Source organism: Takifugu rubripes, chromosome 5 (assembly GCF_901000725.2).
Source record: "Takifugu rubripes chromosome 5, fTakRub1.2, whole genome shotgun sequence".
NCBI lineage: Eukaryota > Metazoa > Chordata > Actinopteri > Tetraodontiformes > Tetraodontidae > Takifugu > Takifugu rubripes.
The window spans coordinates 7,837,750-7,856,121 of record NC_042289.1 but is presented as its reverse complement, the minus strand read 5'-3'; the positions used below and the strand labels follow the sequence as shown (position 1 = coordinate 7,856,121).

Genomic DNA, 18,372 nt, shown 5'->3' with positions numbered 1-18,372 from the left:
TCTTGGTGGTCCTTTTCTGTGACAAAAATAACTTATTCAGACATATTTTATTAACGCAACGCGTGGCTTGTGAATTGTTAATAACGTCGGAAAAAAGTACACTCGCGCCCTCTAGTGGACATAAACAGCTACATACATACATAATAAATAAGCCATCAAATACAGTCAGAATTCTAGCTTTTATTGCTAAAACGATTTAAAAAAAATCAGTAATTACATTCTAATCGATCTAGCAAAGTGAGTAAATCACAACAAATCTCTATCTTATCTCGAAAATACAACCAAAAATTCAAATAGTTTGTGTATGACATTAGTTTTGGTTTTTTGGAGACCCAGTAATAACCTTTTAATACTTTTCAGCAGCCTGGAGGAGGAATAATTGAGTGTCTTTGACTTGGTAAAAACAGGAATTACATAATGAAAACTAATGCATGTTTCTTTGGTGACTGCTATTCACAAAGCCTTTGCAGTGGCAGAATAAATAACATAAAACAACCTAGTCGGCAGCCTTTCACCCAGTCTTTCTTTGAAAATGCGTCTAAATTGGACTGAATACTGTCACGAGCATCAGGCTGAGACCCAAGAGGAGCAGCAGGAGGAGGTGTCGGAGGAGCAGGTTTGAAGAGAGCCGTTCCGGGCGGCGCCGTCGGTTCTTCAGGTACTGCTCCACACAGTCCACCAGGCTGTAGGTCCTGGGGCAGTAACCCAGCTCTCGGCGGGCTTTGTCAATCTTGAACGTGTGGCTGACAGCTATGCTCCTCACCTGCACCGAAGGAGAACACACTCAATATCAGTCACTGAGCTCCTGAAGGTGACTCCTCTTAGCCACCATCTGGCAAACACGCTGCGACGCGCTGACACAACCCGTGACTGATGGTCGCTGCGTCTTCTTACAGCCCAGGGATAAAATGTCAGGGTTGATGTACGAGCAGTGAGCTGCACACCTCGCCCTTGTATAGATTCCACACTCTTCTCACACTTACACTGGTCCCCCGTTTTCTTTCTGAACAGTTGAGATATTTATATTTATTTTGACTTGGGTCTGCTGAGGTCACTTCCTGTACACGTCATCCTGAACTTCCTGCTGACCCTCGGCAGGCGATGATTTATTCAGGGCCTAATCATCGATCACCCCCGGCAGCGGTCTGACTGAATGACCTCTGGGCCCGGGCCCACGCACTCAGCTTTGGTTACAGCCTCATCACGTATTCATGAGGCTCCTTGAGACACCGCACGTTCGCCAACCCCGGACAGCACAACCGTCTTTAGGTTTAAACACCAGCCCGGCGTCTAAGACATCCACCAGGACTGTCCCACCAGGACTGTCCCACCGCGTCGTCTCTGTCAAATCGGAATCAAACGCCCGGAAAAGGCTAAAAACCAAAGAACAGCTTAATTACCTCGTTTTGGGTGAAGAGCAGAGGCACTTCTATCAGAGGTCTGAGAAATACATGTAAATATTCTACCAGGTTGGCTGACAATGAGAAGAACATGACAGGAATTAGTGTTTTCTTCCAACAGGCGTCCCAATAAAAGAGAAAAAAGAAGTGATACCTGCTAAGCAGACGACTGTGACCGGCAGCCGTATCAGAGATCCGTTGTAGCCCAGATTTTCAAACTACAGATGAAAAGCAATCAATATTAGTGATAAAAAAAAAGTGAATTCTGGAGGCATGAGTCTGAATTCATCCTTCAGTCCTGTTGCTAAGAGGCCAAGAGGCTGTGCTAGTCGATTATTAAGTTCACTGGGATCAGATTTAGAGGCAACTCGCCGTCAAAGACACAAATCACCCAACACCCAGAGAGACACCGAGCCTGCAGTGAAACCCACAACCTCCTTCTTGGGTTCTTTCCTGGCTCTGGGTTTGACCTGTTTGTTCCCATTAAGGACGCTGATGTTGGGAGGGGGTTGAGGACTGGCGTTCAAAGCGTGCAGTTCCCGCTCTGGCCGCTAGATGCTGCTAAGTGGCGCACCCCAAAAGGCCTGACTGTCACACTTTTACACATGTGTTGAGGAAAAAGTGTTGTTTTGTGTTGATTTTAGCGTCAACGCACCAACGGCGACAGCCACTCAAACAGGTTGACTGAGACTCCGTCATTGATGAAGTACACCTGCCCGCTCTGAAAACAACAACAACAACAGGAACAACAAACACTGGAGAGTTCAGGACATGAATAATAGACCTCCGAGGCTGGAGTTCTGTCATATTCCTGATAACTTCGCTCACGGAGATATAGTCCCTCTGCTGGGTGAGAGCCTCGGCCGCCAGCCTGTGAGCCAGGATCAGGTTGTCCACGTGAACCCAGTTCATCCGGGCCCGCGGGTCGCCGAACCTGAAAAAGAAGAGGCGGCGCTCCACGTTCCTCTGAGAGACAGAGACAAGAGAGAGTTGGTGCGTCTCGCAGTGACCCGCCACTGATCGACAGCTCTGCTGCCCGTCACGAGCGCGCTGACCTGTGACCTCCGGTTACCGCAGGAGGAGGAGGGGCTTAGCTGGGTTGCGTCACCTGACCACTAGGGGGCACACTTGATTAACCGTCACTTCTTTTATAGCCCTTTTATTTGCCAAATAGATATTTTCAGACATATTTGCATAAAAATTCAACTCTTTTCTTCATCCCATGCACATCCAACACTACAAATACCCGTCACACGTCAACTTTCTCGAGGCGTGGCGTAGCGGCAACGTGGCTGCGTCGGCCCGGCTGGAACAAGCGGTGATGTAACCGGACGCCTGCGGGACGCCATCAATAATGTAGACGCCTCAGGCAGAACTCTTTCTGCCGGGCAGACTCCACTGGACCCGTATTTCCTCTATTTCCACGCTGTTAGCGCGAGCGCCTCACCATCACTCTGTAGAGGTGTCTCCTCTCATCCGGACCGTAGATCCCGCTCGGCCGCAGGGCGCAGGTACGGAGCAGGCCCCCACCTTCGGGACAGAGAACCAGAACCAGAACCAGATGTAGAAAAACATCACATTTGCACAGCGCACAAGCATGAGTGACAGGTGGGGGGGAAGTGGGCGGGGCCAGAGACGTCCGATTATTTACCTTTAGCTTGCGGTACATAAGGAGGCAGCTCTTGGCTTTAGGTTTAGCATGAATACGTGAACAGGTGTAAGGTTACGCTGGCAGGGGAAAGAAGAGGCCCTGCACCTGTTAACCTAAAGAACACGCGCGAACCCGAAACCCTTGCTAGTAGAGCAGGAATTTGTGCCGCGCGTCGCTCCACGGCATCGGAATCGTCTTCCTGTCGATGCTCGTACCTCTGAGGGGGATCCCGTCAGCCGAGAGGATCATCTGCTCGGCGATGGCTTTGGTCCTGGAGTAGTGGTCGATGTACTGGAACACGCAACAGAACCAGGCCTTCAGCACAGAGTCGGCGGTTCTGAGGAGGAAACGACGGCGTCCTGGTGATACTCACCAGGCCGGGGGGGACGTACGACGCCGAGGACTCGTCACACTCCTCGATAGGTTGCCCGGTAAAGACCACGTTGATGGTGCTGGTGTACACCAGCCTGGGGATGTTTCTGTCCTTACACACTGAGGACGCAGCACAGTCACCAACGGGCTTGAAACGCACCTAAATGGCATCAAACGTCGCATCTCCTCACCGTTTATGACGTTTTTGGTGCCTCCGACGTTGACCGACTCCACCTGCTCTTTCCTCAGCTGCACACACACGCACACACACACACACACACACAGAAAAACAACAGCTGAAGTCAAAGATTGAAACCAAAGCCCCAAACTTTGGTCTTCCCCAACACTCTTGGCTGTGCTTTATGCTAACACTGTTAGCTTTGTTACGTTAGTACTTGGCCTTTCAGTACTTTATCATAAATGTACATTTTTATCTGTTGTTCTTCCACAAGTCTGTAATGAACCAATGAGGCAATTTAGTTGTCCAGGTCACCTGTTCAGGTCCGGACATGCCATACGACGCCGTGTGGAATATACAGTCGACGCCTTCACACAGTTTATACAGGGAAGAGTAGTCCCGGATGTCCTCCTGTGAGGAAACATTAAAAACATACATTTCTTTTATATTCTTACCAGTTTCTAATAAACAGCACATGTGGTGTGAGTCAATAACCAATGGGCAGACAGTTGTAATTAAGGCGCTCAGGCCCCGAGGTCTGCAGGTGAAACCCGAATCAGGCTTCCACCCCCCCGATCCAGGTGTCAGCTGGCAACCTGAGGCGATCACTCACCTGCGTCCATCTCCAGCCGGCGCTCAGACCGGCCAGAGAGCCGGGCTGGATGGCAGAGTGACTGAGGGGGGTAAAGGGTGCGAAACAATCATTGGACGATAGCGAATAAAAGAAAAACCTGCTATCGGAACCTTAAAGATACTCTTAATTAGTGAAGACATTTAAAAGAAGCAGATTTGGACCTGGAAGTAGGTGGCTCCATCAGGGACGTCACGGGGAGGCGTGTTCACATCCAAGAGGATCACTGACATCCCCTGACCCGCCAGGTCTCTTCCCAGCCTGGACCCAAAGTATCCCGCTCCTCCCGTCACCAGCACCCTCCCCGCGGTGAGGCCCCGCGGCGCCATCGCCATCGCCGCCTCCTCCCCCTTCCTGGAGGAGGCGCCCTCCTGGCTGCTGAAGCTGGGCGCCACGGCCCCGCTGGCCCGGGGAGCGCGTGCCACAGTCGGGCTGCAGGCGACAGCCATCGGGCGCTGGTTGACCCACGGCTGGTGGGGGAGGTTCTGCGTGCCGGGTCCGCCGGCTTGCAGGCGGCAGCGGGGGGCGCCGTGGTGGGGGAGGTGCTTCACCTGGCACAGGGGGCCACCACGGTCACGCAAGTCGGGACCACACAGCTCCATAAATCCTGGAAGGGAGGCAATCGGTTAATCCTTGATTTATGAACACGGGAGAGTTGATGATGATGATGATGATGATGATGATGATGATGATGATGATGATGATGATGGGGGGTGGGGGGGCTGCACCAGTTTCCCAATAATCCATTCTCAAATTTATTTAGGGATATTTGGTGAAGCTATGATACAGTTTAAAATATTTTTTTTAAATAAACATTTGATTACACAGCCACGAGGCCTTCAAATGAATGAGTTCTAGTTTCTGACTTATTTTATTAAACTAGTCCCGTAGTTCATCTAGTTATAAGTTAAAAGGAGGAAAAGCTGCAGTATAAACGAGGAGTAATAAATAATTTAAAAAAAGGTATAAATACTCAGATTAAGACTTTACTTGCCTTAATGTCCCCGCGGGTCGCTCACATCCACGCGCCGGCCTCGTGCTGGAATGATCCGGGATCGATCCTCTCCGCGGTCGGATCCCCCCGCCACGGATCGACTCCCTCACCTGTCAATCACCTGTTCAACTGCGCCATTACCGTAAAGTCTGGACGCAGCGCGCAGAATGTTACTGCCTTTTATTTTGTAGAGAAACGTCAAACGTTTATTATCAGAAATGAGGTCTGAATGTCAAACAGGACGGACAAAGAAATGTATTTTAATATTCAACCTAAAATTAGGAGCTATCATGTCTGTGTTTTCACGCATGATAAATTAAACCTTGTGGTGGAACCGTTTCAATGATAATAACGGTATTATGTTACACATAGAATATAATTGATAATTTTACACTTGGATTACTGATTGGGACAACTTGTCCCATAACATGAGGACAGTTTACCACAAAAGTATCTTTAGAAAGCTTCGATGTGGGGAAATCGTTCCGGAAAGGTTGTGACCTTTTGACGGTGAGCAGCAGAAATAAACAGAAATAATGTTTGATGGTTCAAACTGCGGTTTCTGTAGGAAACAGACGCCTCATGTTTTATTCAGCAGACGGGCTGTAAACTGCGAGCTGACATTTAATTTCAGCGGAAAAAAAGACCTGAAATGTTCCGACAATCAACACACGATTACAGCTCTGGAGGAGAGAAGCAATTTCATGATAAGCGGCAACGTTGACAAGAGATGAAGCTGCGTGTTCTGCTGCGGTTATTGGACAGGTTGCGGTTTGGATCCCGGAGAGACACGATTAAATTATCTGTTAAATAGGACGGTTATTATCAGCGGGGATCGATCCCTAAGGAACATTAGTCATTTTTTAATCTATATATCTGTGTGTGTGTGTGTGTGTGTGTGTGTGTGTGTGTGTGTGATTAGATGTACTGTATATAGTCAATGACGCGCCTGTCACGACTTCTGGGAGCGTTTCAAACGTCACCACCAGGTGGCGCCATTGCACCAGGCGTTCCTGTGATCAAAGATCCTGCAATAGTGTGATGCCCACTTCAGACTAAATAAAGGCGTTTGTTTTTGTATCCAACAGGTTGAAATGAATCAGCAGGATGAAGCGATGAAAGAAGAAGCTGAAGAAGAAGAAGATCTAGATGGATGAGGAAAAATATGCAGGATGTGGACAAGAAGAATATCAAAGTGGTCAAAAAGGGATGAAAGGAAGCTGCTGAAGAGAGGGGATTGCGCGAGGATGATGCTGATAAATGAGAGGAAACTGGAATAAGCTAAGAGAATGAGACAGATAAACATACAGAAACATGCGTGACAGAAAGGCCCAGGAATGGAAGGGAGAGATACCAAATACATATGTAGCAAAAAATAGAATGCTGTTGTTACAAAAAGCTTTAGACTCGCCATCTAAAAGGTAGTCAATGATTTTATGCTACTATTGGCGAGTTTTTATTTTGCTGCTGAACCGAGCAACTGAAGTGGATTAGTCATCTCGTTTCATGCGTGTGTGTGGATCAGGAGCTCTGAGGTCACACTTGTTCAAGAGAAATGGCGCCGAACGTGAACACTTTGCAAGAGGATTTTAAGAATCAATTAAAGTCTTTCAGTCGCCTGTCAGATAAAGTGGGACACAGGAGGCAGCAGTGAATACTAATGCGGTGAGTGCGTGTAGCCATATATGTGTGTGTGTGTGAAGGTATATGATGAGGAGAGAGGAGACGCTCCTCACTGACCTTCACTCAACCTTAAACACCAGGAAGGAAATTGCAGTCCACCTCCAGCTGATCTTCACCACGGCCAGCTGGCCACGGGTCAAAAAGATTCTACGTTTTTATATAAATTGGAGATGACTGTTCAGCTCGGCAGCAATTATGGTTTCTTTAATCCATCTTTGAAGGTCACCCCCCCCCCCCACCGCGACACTATGTGTATGTTATAAATGAATCCGGTTATTTAATGCACGTAACTTTCTCTCTCCGATACTCCGCTTCTGTGTGACATGCTGCCAGTGTTTGACCTCCGACCTTTCGGCTTCACCATCGTCGGAGCTTTTTCGGCAACATCAGTATTTGGCTGTTACTCCTGGAAGCATCATTGCAGAGCTCCACCTGTCGTGACGCCCCCGCGGGCCCACCGGGGAGGAGAAGCAGAGGACGGAAGCACCATTAAGGGCCGGGGGGGGAGCGTCCGCGTGACGTCAGTGTTTAACCACGTCACAGAGTTCAGTGAGGTGATCTGCTGAAGGAATCCAGGAAGAATCCACTCACACGGTCATTAAAACGCACCTCTGTGCCTGTGCACTCCCAGCATGCACTGGGGCACCCGTGGAGACCTGCTGCTGCTGCTGATGGGTGAAGAGGAGGCACTCATCATAGAGGAAGGCTGAGGGAGTCTATTTTTACGCCCGTGTGTTGTTGTTGAGCCTCAGTGATCGCCAATGGTAACCGATGTGAGACACCTGTGAGTAGTTTTGGCCATTTTTATGACCAAATACCTGAATTTCTCCCATCATCCTCGGCTGCCGTCGGACAGAATTAATGTCCATGGCGTCAGTTATCGGAGTCGGGCCACATTTTGAGGGCTTTCAGGGCCTGGCCATCCAATAATAAACATAATACAGACATGTCTGATAACAATAGCAGCCCAAATGCTGCATTTTCCATCAGTATTGTCCAGATAAATCCCGACCCGGGTCCCCTTCTGTTACTCATCAGACTGAGAATATTGGTGGAAAAATCTCTCCAACACTTTCATTCTAGTTTTTAACCTAATGCAGATATAAACTCAGTATAAGCTAAACCGACATGTACTGCACATAATCACCGGTCTGGATAATATCAGTCTAATTTACATATGATAATATGAGGTTAGAATTAATATAATCTGTCCATATTCAACCGATATGAACCAGAATGATTACATATGAGATTTTACTCCTTTAAACATCAGAAACCAGGCTAGAACCATATTTAGAGTCAAAATACTTCAACTTCACACACATACACTTGTATTTTCTGAAGATCCCTCAAAAATGATATGAGAGACGCATCAAATAGACACCATATCCTTGAGACAACAGCCGGCTGTGTCGGGAACAAAAGGTCAGAGGTCAGGTGCCTCCACCCTGCAGCGTTGGTGATGAATGTCGGCGTCTGTGCAGGATTCAGCCTTTCTGCTGGAAAATCCAGAGTGGGAGAGCAGAGCTGACTGGGAAACAACCGGGACAATGAACTCATGTTTTACATGTTTTCATTTAAAGGAGTCGGACATGCCGGGCCCGGTTTTCTGGAGGTTTTTTTAAATCCCGGATGAATCATCTAGACTTGCAATCATACCTTTTTTATTGCAGCCAGAAACAGGAAACGTCTCGCGAGCAGCCAGGTGTTCTTGACTCTTACGTGACCACGGAGACCCAGCATGCATCAGTTCCGCTCCGGCCGCCGCGCCGGTCTTCAGGGACCTTCGAGCGTCCGCTCGGAGCGACGCAATTGGCCGAGCTGCAGCACTTCAGAGACGGAGAAGCGGGCCCGTCTCTGAGCAGGCTAATGGAGGCGCGGTCCTGAGGGGAGAGCTGCCGTGTCACCTTCAGCTGCACAGAACCACAACAACGCCCTCAAACCCTTTAATGAATCACATGGCCAGCGCCCGTTTTCTCTGTTTATTCAGTGATAAATAATTTCCTATGATCATAGGCTTTATGTGAAGACGTCCGATCAAGGCGAGAAACAAACCAGAGGGCACACGTTGCCACGGTTACAAAATAATAGCAGAAACAAAAACTATGAGGTAAGAAGTTCTCTTTTTATACATTTGCGGTGCTTCGAATTCTGTTAGCTATACTGCTGAATGCACAGTGCTTCCTAACACACACACCCTGCTTCTTGTGTCTGTACAGTATTAAACAAAAACAGGTCACGGCCCAAAACCCACCCGACCGGGACGGCGGAGCGTCCGGTTCCTTTACGCCATCAGGCTGAAAGAAGAAGCCGAGCGGTCGACAGGAACACGACAAAAGCAAACTAAGACTTAGCGACCGGGCTCTGTGACGCCACACACACACACACACACACACACTTTTCTGTCAGCTGGAGGGAGAGGGGAGAGAATCTCAACGTAATTAGCCAACTTTTGTTTTTACTGATCCCGCTGCAGACACACTACTGTGAAATCCGGTCATCTACAACGTCATGGTTGCATTAGAAATCTAATCCAGTTAATCCGTCACACCTGAATCTGTCACACACATAAAGGGGAAAATCTGCAGCATCCTCCAAATCTGGGACGCTAATCAGGATTATGACCCAGTTCGGTTCAAACGCTGCAGCCCTGATGTGATCTTACTGTGTGTGTGTGTGTGTGTGTGTGTGTGTGTGTGTGTGTGTGTGTGTGTGTGTGTGTGTGTGTGTGTGTGTGTGTGTGTGTGTGTGTGTGCCAGCCACAGGCCTCATGTGCAGCACACCGAGGCACAGCCCCATGCATGGACCTGACCTGCAGTCCCAGTGTCATCACCAGTATACAAAAACAGAAATACTCTTTCCTGTCCAACACTAAAGGAGAACCCCCCCCAACTATCGGCGCTCCCTTATGTCATCATCAGTAAGTCAATACTTTTTGCCGCAAATCAGCCGCGATGGAGCTCACCTCCACCCCCGCGGTGACGCACACCCGGAGACTGGAGAGTGGCGCCGCTGCGCCTGTACTTGAATGGTTCGTGTTGCGTTTAGGTTCAGATCATGGCTCTCTAAATTCACAGTTTTAGATTTATTGGCAACATGGCTTTTTAGTGAAATGCCAATGACGGTTTTCCTGGGGTGAATACCATAATGCCAGCTCTGGCGGCGAGTGGCGTTCTCCTTTACAGGTCCGCCCGCTGCTCCAGACCTCTGCGGCTGCGGCTCAACCAACCCCTAAAAAAAGGAGGCAGAGAATCCCTCAGGTCTCCACCAGGACTCACGTCAGCGACCCTCAATTAGGCTCAAGCTTGGGAGGGGGGGGGGGGGGGGGGGGGGGTGTGGCGGCGGGAGGTGGAGGTGAGCAGTTTGATAACACAAAAAAGTACGACAACAGAAAAACACACAACTGAAAATAGCCGAGAAAACCCGAAATAGCAACAGAGGGGGGAGTTTCGAATGGTCTTCAACCACTGTGTGCCGGCGTTGTGGCTGCGGTTGCCATGGCGGTGGCACTCTTTCCCCAACAACAACAAAGAAAGGGCTGTATTTAATTCAACGGTGGAGGAGGGTGCTCGTTTACACCCCCCCTCCCCCCCACAGCTTCCTGTCCACGGCCCGCCTTTGCCGTTTTGTCCGTTTGTTCCTTTTGCCGTACCCGGGCGCTCTGCTGGCAGCGGTCCCTTATTACAAGCCCGTGAGAGGCTGGCGGCCACAGTTTGTCGATATTTTCAGTCTTTGTGTGTTTTTTATAAAATCCTGTTTAATCCCCAGAGCCCCCCAGCCGTCGGTCCGGGGGGGGGCAAGGCGCGGTCGGCTCTCAGCCAGGGAGGCAAACCTTGCCCGCAAACAGGAGTCCCACTATGGTGAAGAAGATGGAGAGCACGAACAGCACGTACGAGGAGCCGACCACCGTGTTGTTGGGCAGCTTGTACGGCTGCCCCCCCACCTCGTTGATGTAGAAGCCTATGGGGAAGATGAGCGCCGCCATGCAGAACAGGATCACTGGGAAGAGGAAGGCAGAAGAAAGCGTTAATAGAGGCGCGCGGTCGCATCAGGAACACAATAACCATCCATCACCGTTGGCGATGATGTTTATTATATAAAGGAGGAGGAAGCTAACAGAGTTAGCGACAGAAACTGAGCCAGGTTAGAGATTATTTGGAACCGTCCACAGTCCTGGAAGACGGCGTGGACGTATCAGGAGCAACGTGGGAGTGAAGCTTTTCCCATCTTTAAAAACGGGAATATTTCCGATGGCTGCCGACCTCCACTGCTGCACTCTCTCGGTGATTTAAAGACGTCCCTGGGGGGTTTGAGTCCTGCGTAGCTCCGGGCCATTCGTCGTGAGGGAAGACGAATTTATAGTATTTTATCACCATTAGTGTCAATAACGCACAATGTGAACCAGCTTGTTGGTCCGGAGTCTAGAGATTAAAACGAGGGCGTCTGCAGGCTGAGACGGGATATTTCACAGCTGTTTAGTCTTCCCGGCACAACTCTACCACCGTGGGCACTTCCAGATGTGGACAGGACAGCCTGTAACACCATCATGTGGCCAGCAAACGCTGGAGCGCCTGTTGAGCTGAGCGGACGTCGTCAAGGGGAATTGAAAAATACAAGAAAAACCTGCGGTTCTCCGACGAGAACGTCGACGCAGACGACAGAAAAGCTGGAAGAGAAGCGTCTCTCTGTGGATTCAGGAGAAGATCGCCTCGCCCGGACAGTTTAACAGCCTAAAAATTAAATTAAATTGCTGTAACGTTTGAGTGAGATGGAAATTCACTCAAGTATAATTTGACCGACTCCAAAAGTCTCTGACAGCCGTCGGGGGGGTTGTTGCCACGTTCACGAGTGAATCTCAGGCGCTCATCAGCTGACGCTCACCTCAGATCTGCTACTACTAAACATAAACCCTGGCCGACACTTGAAATTACACACATATAATAATATTCTATAATCATCAATCATATTTAGTAACCTGTTAACGTCTTATGTTACACAGTACAGACTATTATACCATCCATTCACCCCTGCCAATTGTGGCTAAACTGCTAGTGTGTGTGTGTGTGTGTGTGTGTGTGTGTGCGTGCGCAGACACAGAGGCCGGTCTGTGCTGGTTACACAAAGCTATCCATTCAGGTGCTGGTTGCCTGGAGCTGCCTTCAGTGCAGACTAACCTCGACTCCGTATCTCACGCTTCATCACCTGTTTTGCTCTCTGAAACAGGCCCCGTCCCCACAATCGCTCCTCTCCCTCCATTTGTGCCCCCATGTTGGTGCCCGGCTCTCGCTAATTCAGCCTTGGCGACTTCGACGAACATATTCACGCTCTACATTTTTTTCTATGGCCAATGCCAACGTCCGCCCCCCCCCACACCCCCGTTAAGGGTTTAGCTGCAGCTGCGGCTATAAAAATGCATCACAGGGAGACCCTGACCCTCACTTAGCAAGTTTAAACCTCATTTCTCCTGTAAAAGAAAATAAAAAGGACGTTTGTACTATAAATAAACCTCTTCTCTAATATGGCCAAGCTTTGCAGGAGGACATGGTTGACAATTGCTCACTGTTGCCATAGTAACCAGCTTACTTCCCTTTGCAATGGTTACACAATGACTCAATACCTTCTAATTTAGTTTGTGACACAGATTGGTGCTAAAGGGACAGTTTGTGAAGGGGTCTGGTGACTCAACAGCCTTTTAAATGGAAGGAAGAGTTGTGAAACCCGATAAAGAACTTCCAATTTAACCTGGCGGGCTGAAAATATCAGTGTCCACACACTGCGGGGCAGAAAACACAAGTAGGGTTTGAATTGCAGCGCAGCGTCAGGACGTGTCGCCGCAGGCTGTTTGTTGCCCAAACAACCCCCCCCGCCCAAGCCTTATGAAACAGAGATCCACCACAGCGCACAAGATGGGAGCCGATTGGAACCAAGTGCATCTGTGCAGATGTTTGGTGGAGAACGAGAGAGCGAGAAATGCTAGAGGATGCGTACTAGCACACAAGCCACCCACTCAAGTATTTTGGGAGGGGGGAGTTGAAGTATGCAAAACTGTTTGTATGCATCACCATCAAGGCGGAAGCGCTGTTCACACTCCAGATCTCTAATGCCCTCGGAAGGTCATTGGGTCACACATCAAATCATGCTGCTGTCTTTTATCCTCTTGCCTTGAGAAAAATCATGTTTATTCATAAATTTAATGTGGCAAAGTCATTTTTAAAGGTTAAATGGCGACAGATACAGTGAGACGGGTGGTGAAATGTGCTTCCCGCCCCCTCTGAAGTGGAGGACCCCGACTCAGAGCCACTTACTGCCGGTAAAGGCGATCCAGCGGGCGTATTTGGTGGCCTCCCTGCGCCAGTGTGAAGCCACCAGGAGTCCACAGGTGACCGTGAGGGAGATGATACCCATGATGATGAAGAACAGTGTGGTGACCCACTCGGGCGGCAACCGCGGGGGGATACAGGTCCGGTCCCGTCCATGGATGGTCTGACACTGCCGGACCAGCCCGACTGTGAGGGCACCTGCGGGAAGAAGATGCCGTTAGCTTCATCCTTCACAATAGAGTCCAGAGTCACGAGTCAGGACACGTGGAACCTTTTTCCAATAGTGCATCTAAACTGAGGGACATTGTTCATTTAGCAGATTCTCAAGGGGAACTTCTAGCTGACTGAGCAAAACAACGGCGCATCAGACAGCTCTCTGCTAATCACAGGCCCCAAAAGAGAGAAGGCAGCACTCGCCAGGGAGGGGCTCCCGAGACCCAGTCAGCAGCTTCATCGCTGTCCGCTTCTCACCCCTCCAAATCGTCCCCCAACCGTGTCATTTTCAAACCAAATCAGGATCTGCAACCTTGCTAAAATTAGCCACCTTTGAGCGGCGGATGACAGAATCGGTGCAACAAAAAGTTAGCAGCTAAAAGGACGCACAAGTGCGAGATGAGCAGCCCGGCGCCACATGCTCGGAGAGCTGCACGCGGCCCTCCAGCTTCTCACGCGCACGGCAGGGAACCGATGAGCACATTACAGCCATTTGCAGGCTGATCCACGCGGACGGCGCAGATTTCAGGATTACCCGGAACGCCGACACGGAATATGAATGAAGGGCACCTGTCCCTCCGCCTGCTGCTCGGCTCAGCGTGAATCCATTCACAAACAGGCTGAAGCTTAATGGCGTGCGGTTCAGAGAATTCTAAACAGAGGCCTACGGGGACAGAACACTCGTTAAAATCAGACCCAAGCATCATCTCTGGGTGGGAGTGAAACACACGACTGTGGCAAACACTCTTACGCCAGCTGTAAATGGACCAACGACCCCCTCGGGGTTAAGACAAGCGTCCTCCAGCGGCGTCCTCCGACTGTCCAGGCTGTCCATATTTAAATGTGTAGCAGTCGCTGCGTCTAGGCAGCTGGGAGCTTGGCGGCAGTTCTGTCACGACGCACGCAGAGGAGCAAAGATGTGAAGGAAACGTTCGTGTTGCCGTGTGTGTGTGTGTGTGTGGGGGGGGGGGGGGGTCCTGTCCTGTTCACCACGGGAGTCCACACCAACAATGACGCTTCATTCGTTTATACGCCCAGTTCAATATCAGCACTTATTGAGAGATAAATGTTGCGCAGTCTGTCCCCCCCCCCTTGAATTCCTGTTTATCACATATATTCCCGGTGAAGAAAGTCAGCGCGTAAGAAACTTGCTCTGGGTGGGGTTCCTTGTACCAATTTGGCGATTGTTTTAGGAACCAAACACTTTTATCTCATCGTGAAACAATGGAGAAGCGAAGCAGAACATGGCAGGTGGCCACAGTAGGCAGGTTTAATGGGGGGAAACTCTGACCCCCCCCCCCCTCCCGGGTTCTGAAGCCTCCTGCTGTTTCACTGCTTCTGCAGGAATTTCTGCCACACAGTGGTGCGTGGAAACAGGGAAACATGGCGCAGGAGCCGGTCGGTTCTGGTGAATCGCGAGTGGATCGGCTACCTTACGAAAACAATGTGCTTTTCACTCTAAATGAGGGGAAATGAGGCCCGGCTCTGCCCGTGATCCCCAGGACGGTGTTGTCGTTAGCGGAGCCGAGGACGCGGCTGTTTGAAAGCTCTGGGGGATGAGTCAAACGGACCTCTGAACTGTGGTGGGTGGCGCGGCGCTCCTGCTGCTGGAGGCAACACCGCCCACCGGACCACGACAAGAGAGCTGTGTCGGGCCCAAAAAGACACATCGTTACCCAAGAAGCTTATGGACTCTGTTGTGAGCGGCGGCCCTCATCAGCTGCCAACATTAACGCATCAGTAGTGGCGACTGCGTCTAGCCTGGAGATAATCTTCCTCAAATCTGCTCCGGTTATATCCCGCTTTTCTTTCTATTTTAGGAGAAAACAAAAGGTTATGCTAAAGCTCCCGGCGAGGTCGCCTGGTGCCTGCCTGACAGCGCGTGAGGTGATGTCGTGGTACAGCTTTCTCTTTCTGAGCCGGCGGCCTCAAAAACAGCTGAGCTGCCCCTTTGCCTCCTCGGGTTCGTCTTTGCCGACACATTTCCCGGCGATCCGCCCGGCTGGGATGTCGCCGCCGTCTTCCTTACGCGTGACAGTGCAAATGTAAGAGGGAGACGTGGCGCAGCAGAAAAACACCTGCGGGGACGGATCAGCACCGGGCGGTCAGAGGCACCAAGAGTCCTCCAACTCAGGGAGCGGTAGAGCCACTCGCTGTCTAAAGTTGAAATACCAGAGTCACGTTCGGTCGGCAGCTCTTCCTGTTGATGGCCGCCACCAGACTCTGCTGAGTGGGCAGCTCCATGAGCCTCCAGTATCAACGGCAGCGCTTGTCCTTGTGCTCAGGAAAAGGACGCCAAAAACAGTCCCAAGTCTCCCATTTCATCTATTTCTGGTATAAACCCGTGTTATTATTATCACAAAATCTACATTTTGCATAAACGGATTAACGGAGTTTTGGGGAAAATGAGTGACTGATACAAAGTGTAGCTGCAAACTCCAGTTATCGGGGCCTCTTTGTGCTGCGGGATAACTAAGCTGTTTATTATTACACAAGCAGCTCGGAACAGCAGCCACTTTGCGATAATCTTCCTCTTTGAGTGAAATATGTGTGGTCTGGAGAGTATTTATAACCCAGGGACACCAGAGACGTGGATAACGAGCACGTATGGGTTTGTTTTTTTGAGAAAGCGCTTCCCTGAGTGTGGCGTTTACAGACATGGGATCTCTGAAACCAAAAGTGTCCTGCTGCTATTCGCAGAAGGAAATAAAACTGACTGGACTGCTAATCTAGGGTAATGATGAGGGTGGCTGAACTGTAGATGCAATGGTGGCAAGTATCAGCCACAGAAGTCCTTTAAAATCTTATTTTTTTGGTGTAAATATATGAAAAAGCTCCTCGTTAGAACTCTTTAGCATCTGGTGGCGAAGAATCTGGGAATGAACACGGACATCAAATAAACCATTTGGCGCAGGGAGGATTTATCTACAATGTTAACATTTCAATGTGCAAATAAATGTGTTTAGACCTTGGACGCTCCCGATACTGTTAGGGCACAAACACGTGTCGGACTGCCCATTCAAAACAAGAGGAGGGGAGTTTGTGGGCTGAAGTGAGCGGAAAGACAATGAGGTGGAAGCAGACTGTTGTTTGACACCCACCAGATGACAACGTCCACAGTCGGGAAGGGGGGGGTGTCAAAATGCTGACATAGCCTAAAGTCTGGACCTGGTCTCCCTTACACACAGATGCTTCCCCTCCTCTGCAAAACAACTGACCGGGATACGCTTTAACGCTGGCCTCCTTTCCCTGGAACCCTAATACTGGTTTTTGCACAGATTGCTTGTTCTGTTGAGCTAATACAGACAGGATGGGTATCAGTAGACAATAGTCCCGCTCTGACCCACTTACCAAGCTGTCATCCTGCACAGGGAACAAAGAGGAGCTCTTGTCCATCAATTGCCATGTGTGTTTTTAGCGCCGATATAAATACGGAGGTTAGCAACGTGTGCTTCTCTCCAAAATTAGCAGGTAGGCCATGAATACGTCACACTTGAACTATCCCATGACACATGACTAGCACCAATTTAAGTTTGCATACTTGTATTTATTTTTTGCAAATATCAAGGCTAAATCTGTGTAGTACGGTAATAACCTTTTTAAAACCAAACAAACCCCAAACACAATGAGAGGTAGAACATGGCAGAAGTCAAATATATTGATCACATGGAGTTGAAGTGATATTTTAGCCTGGAGGTCAGTAAAAAGCAGCAGAAGTGCACAGATCGGACTAAAGATGCTGCAGCAGATTAAAACCCACCCGAATGTAACTCTTTCTGAAGAGTATGATGTCTGTGTTAACAGCTGGGACATGTGCTGCCGGGCGCACGCACGCAACATGACAGTAGATGTGCACGCCCGTGTCATTTACCTGCTGATTCACCGGTGTTGATCCAGTCTGGGTTGGCGATGCTCGCTATGGCGAAGATATCCGCCGCCAGGAACAGGCAGCCCGAAATGATGGTGAGTTTATCCATACCGCCAGCAGAAGCAGCCGCAGGGGTGGAGGAAATCTGCTGCTCGCTTTGCGAACGGGGGTGAAGAGAAATCCGGGGTGGCTGTTATCAGTCTAACCTCGCCCCCCCTTCAGCAGGAGTCCTCTGTCGGGGTTCGGAGGGGCATTTCTGCAGCAACGTAGCTCCTTCGCGTCACGCCAACGGGAGCCTCCAGCTACAAAAAGGCTCGGATGGGAGGCACAAATTCATCACATTTCAAGCGCCCGTTAACTCAAATAAAGTCAGACAGTGGGTCACTCGTTAACGGGGCCATGAAAACGCTTGTGTCGCCTTTTAAATCCGTTAAACAGCAGCAGCAGCCGCCGCAGCATCGGGCACAGCTGCGGCTAGCGGGCAGCTAGCTTAGCTACTTCCCAGATTCGGGCTCGGTGTGCCGAGCTGCGGCCCAGAGGCGGCTCGACGACCGAGACTGCGGCTGCGCTAGCATTTCAGACGCGGACCAGGATGGAGAAGAAGCTAAGCGAGGTCCCCCTCCCCTCCTCCGCACAAAGACTCCGTATTTTGGGGGGAAGGTGTCACGTTAGCCGTCGGGAAAATGAGAGCCCATCACGCTCCCCTGCCTATTCGAGCCCGTTCTCTTTCTCCGCTGGAATAGCATCTGGTACCTTTCGGTCCGTTAGCCAGCGTCTTCTCCTCTTCTTCGCCTCCTCCTCCTCTTAAAAACAAGTGAAGCTCGGTCTTTTACCGCTGCGGGCCGGCGTCCAGACGTCTGGATGGAAGGTTATTGTTTGTTTTCAGTCCATATGTCCACCGTTTGCTCTGCCTTCCTTTCTCTCAAATGACATCAGACGAACACCCCCTCACAAACACACACCATGGAAATGTCCCGGGGGGGCGGGGGGGCTCTCTCTTCTCGCGATAACAGAAAAACGGGGTGCGTTAGTTCATATTTATTCACCCTAACACGTCTTGAT

General features: G+C 50.0%; 2 protein-coding genes across 3 annotated transcripts; both read right to left on the bottom strand.

Annotated features, from left to right (window-relative positions):
- Positions 1–165: 165 nt before the first annotated feature.
- sdr42e2 (short chain dehydrogenase/reductase family 42E, member 2) lies at positions 166–5,336 on the bottom strand. Of its 2 annotated transcripts, none has more exons than XM_029836047.1 (12): positions 5,227–5,336; positions 4,397–4,839; positions 3,917–4,012; positions 3,615–3,672; positions 3,425–3,543; positions 3,267–3,342; positions 2,848–2,930; positions 2,229–2,366; positions 2,056–2,121; positions 1,555–1,618; positions 1,401–1,474; positions 166–763 (listed from the first exon to the last, which is right to left on the bottom strand). In XM_029836047.1, the coding sequence occupies exons 2-12, from the start codon at positions 4,832–4,834 to the stop codon at positions 539–541; spliced, it is 1,437 nt and encodes a 478-aa protein (XP_029691907.1). In that variant the 5' UTR covers positions 4,835–4,839; positions 5,227–5,336; the 3' UTR covers positions 166–538. The 2 variants fall into 2 exon arrangements, with proteins under 2 accessions (XP_029691907.1, XP_029691908.1); XM_029836048.1 differs by lacking the exon at positions 5,227–5,336 and adding an exon at positions 4,215–4,275 and having other exon boundaries at positions 4,397–4,542.
- Positions 5,337–8,877: 3,541 nt separating this feature from the next.
- mosmoa (modulator of smoothened a) lies at positions 8,878–18,303 on the bottom strand. The gene is made up of 3 exons (XM_003964615.3): positions 17,314–18,303; positions 13,215–13,427; positions 8,878–10,908 (listed from the first exon to the last, which is right to left on the bottom strand). Exons 1-3 carry the CDS (start codon positions 17,417–17,419, stop codon positions 10,724–10,726), a joined length of 504 nt encoding a protein of 167 aa, XP_003964664.1. The 5' UTR covers positions 17,420–18,303; the 3' UTR covers positions 8,878–10,723.
- Positions 18,304–18,372: the final 69 nt, after the last annotated feature.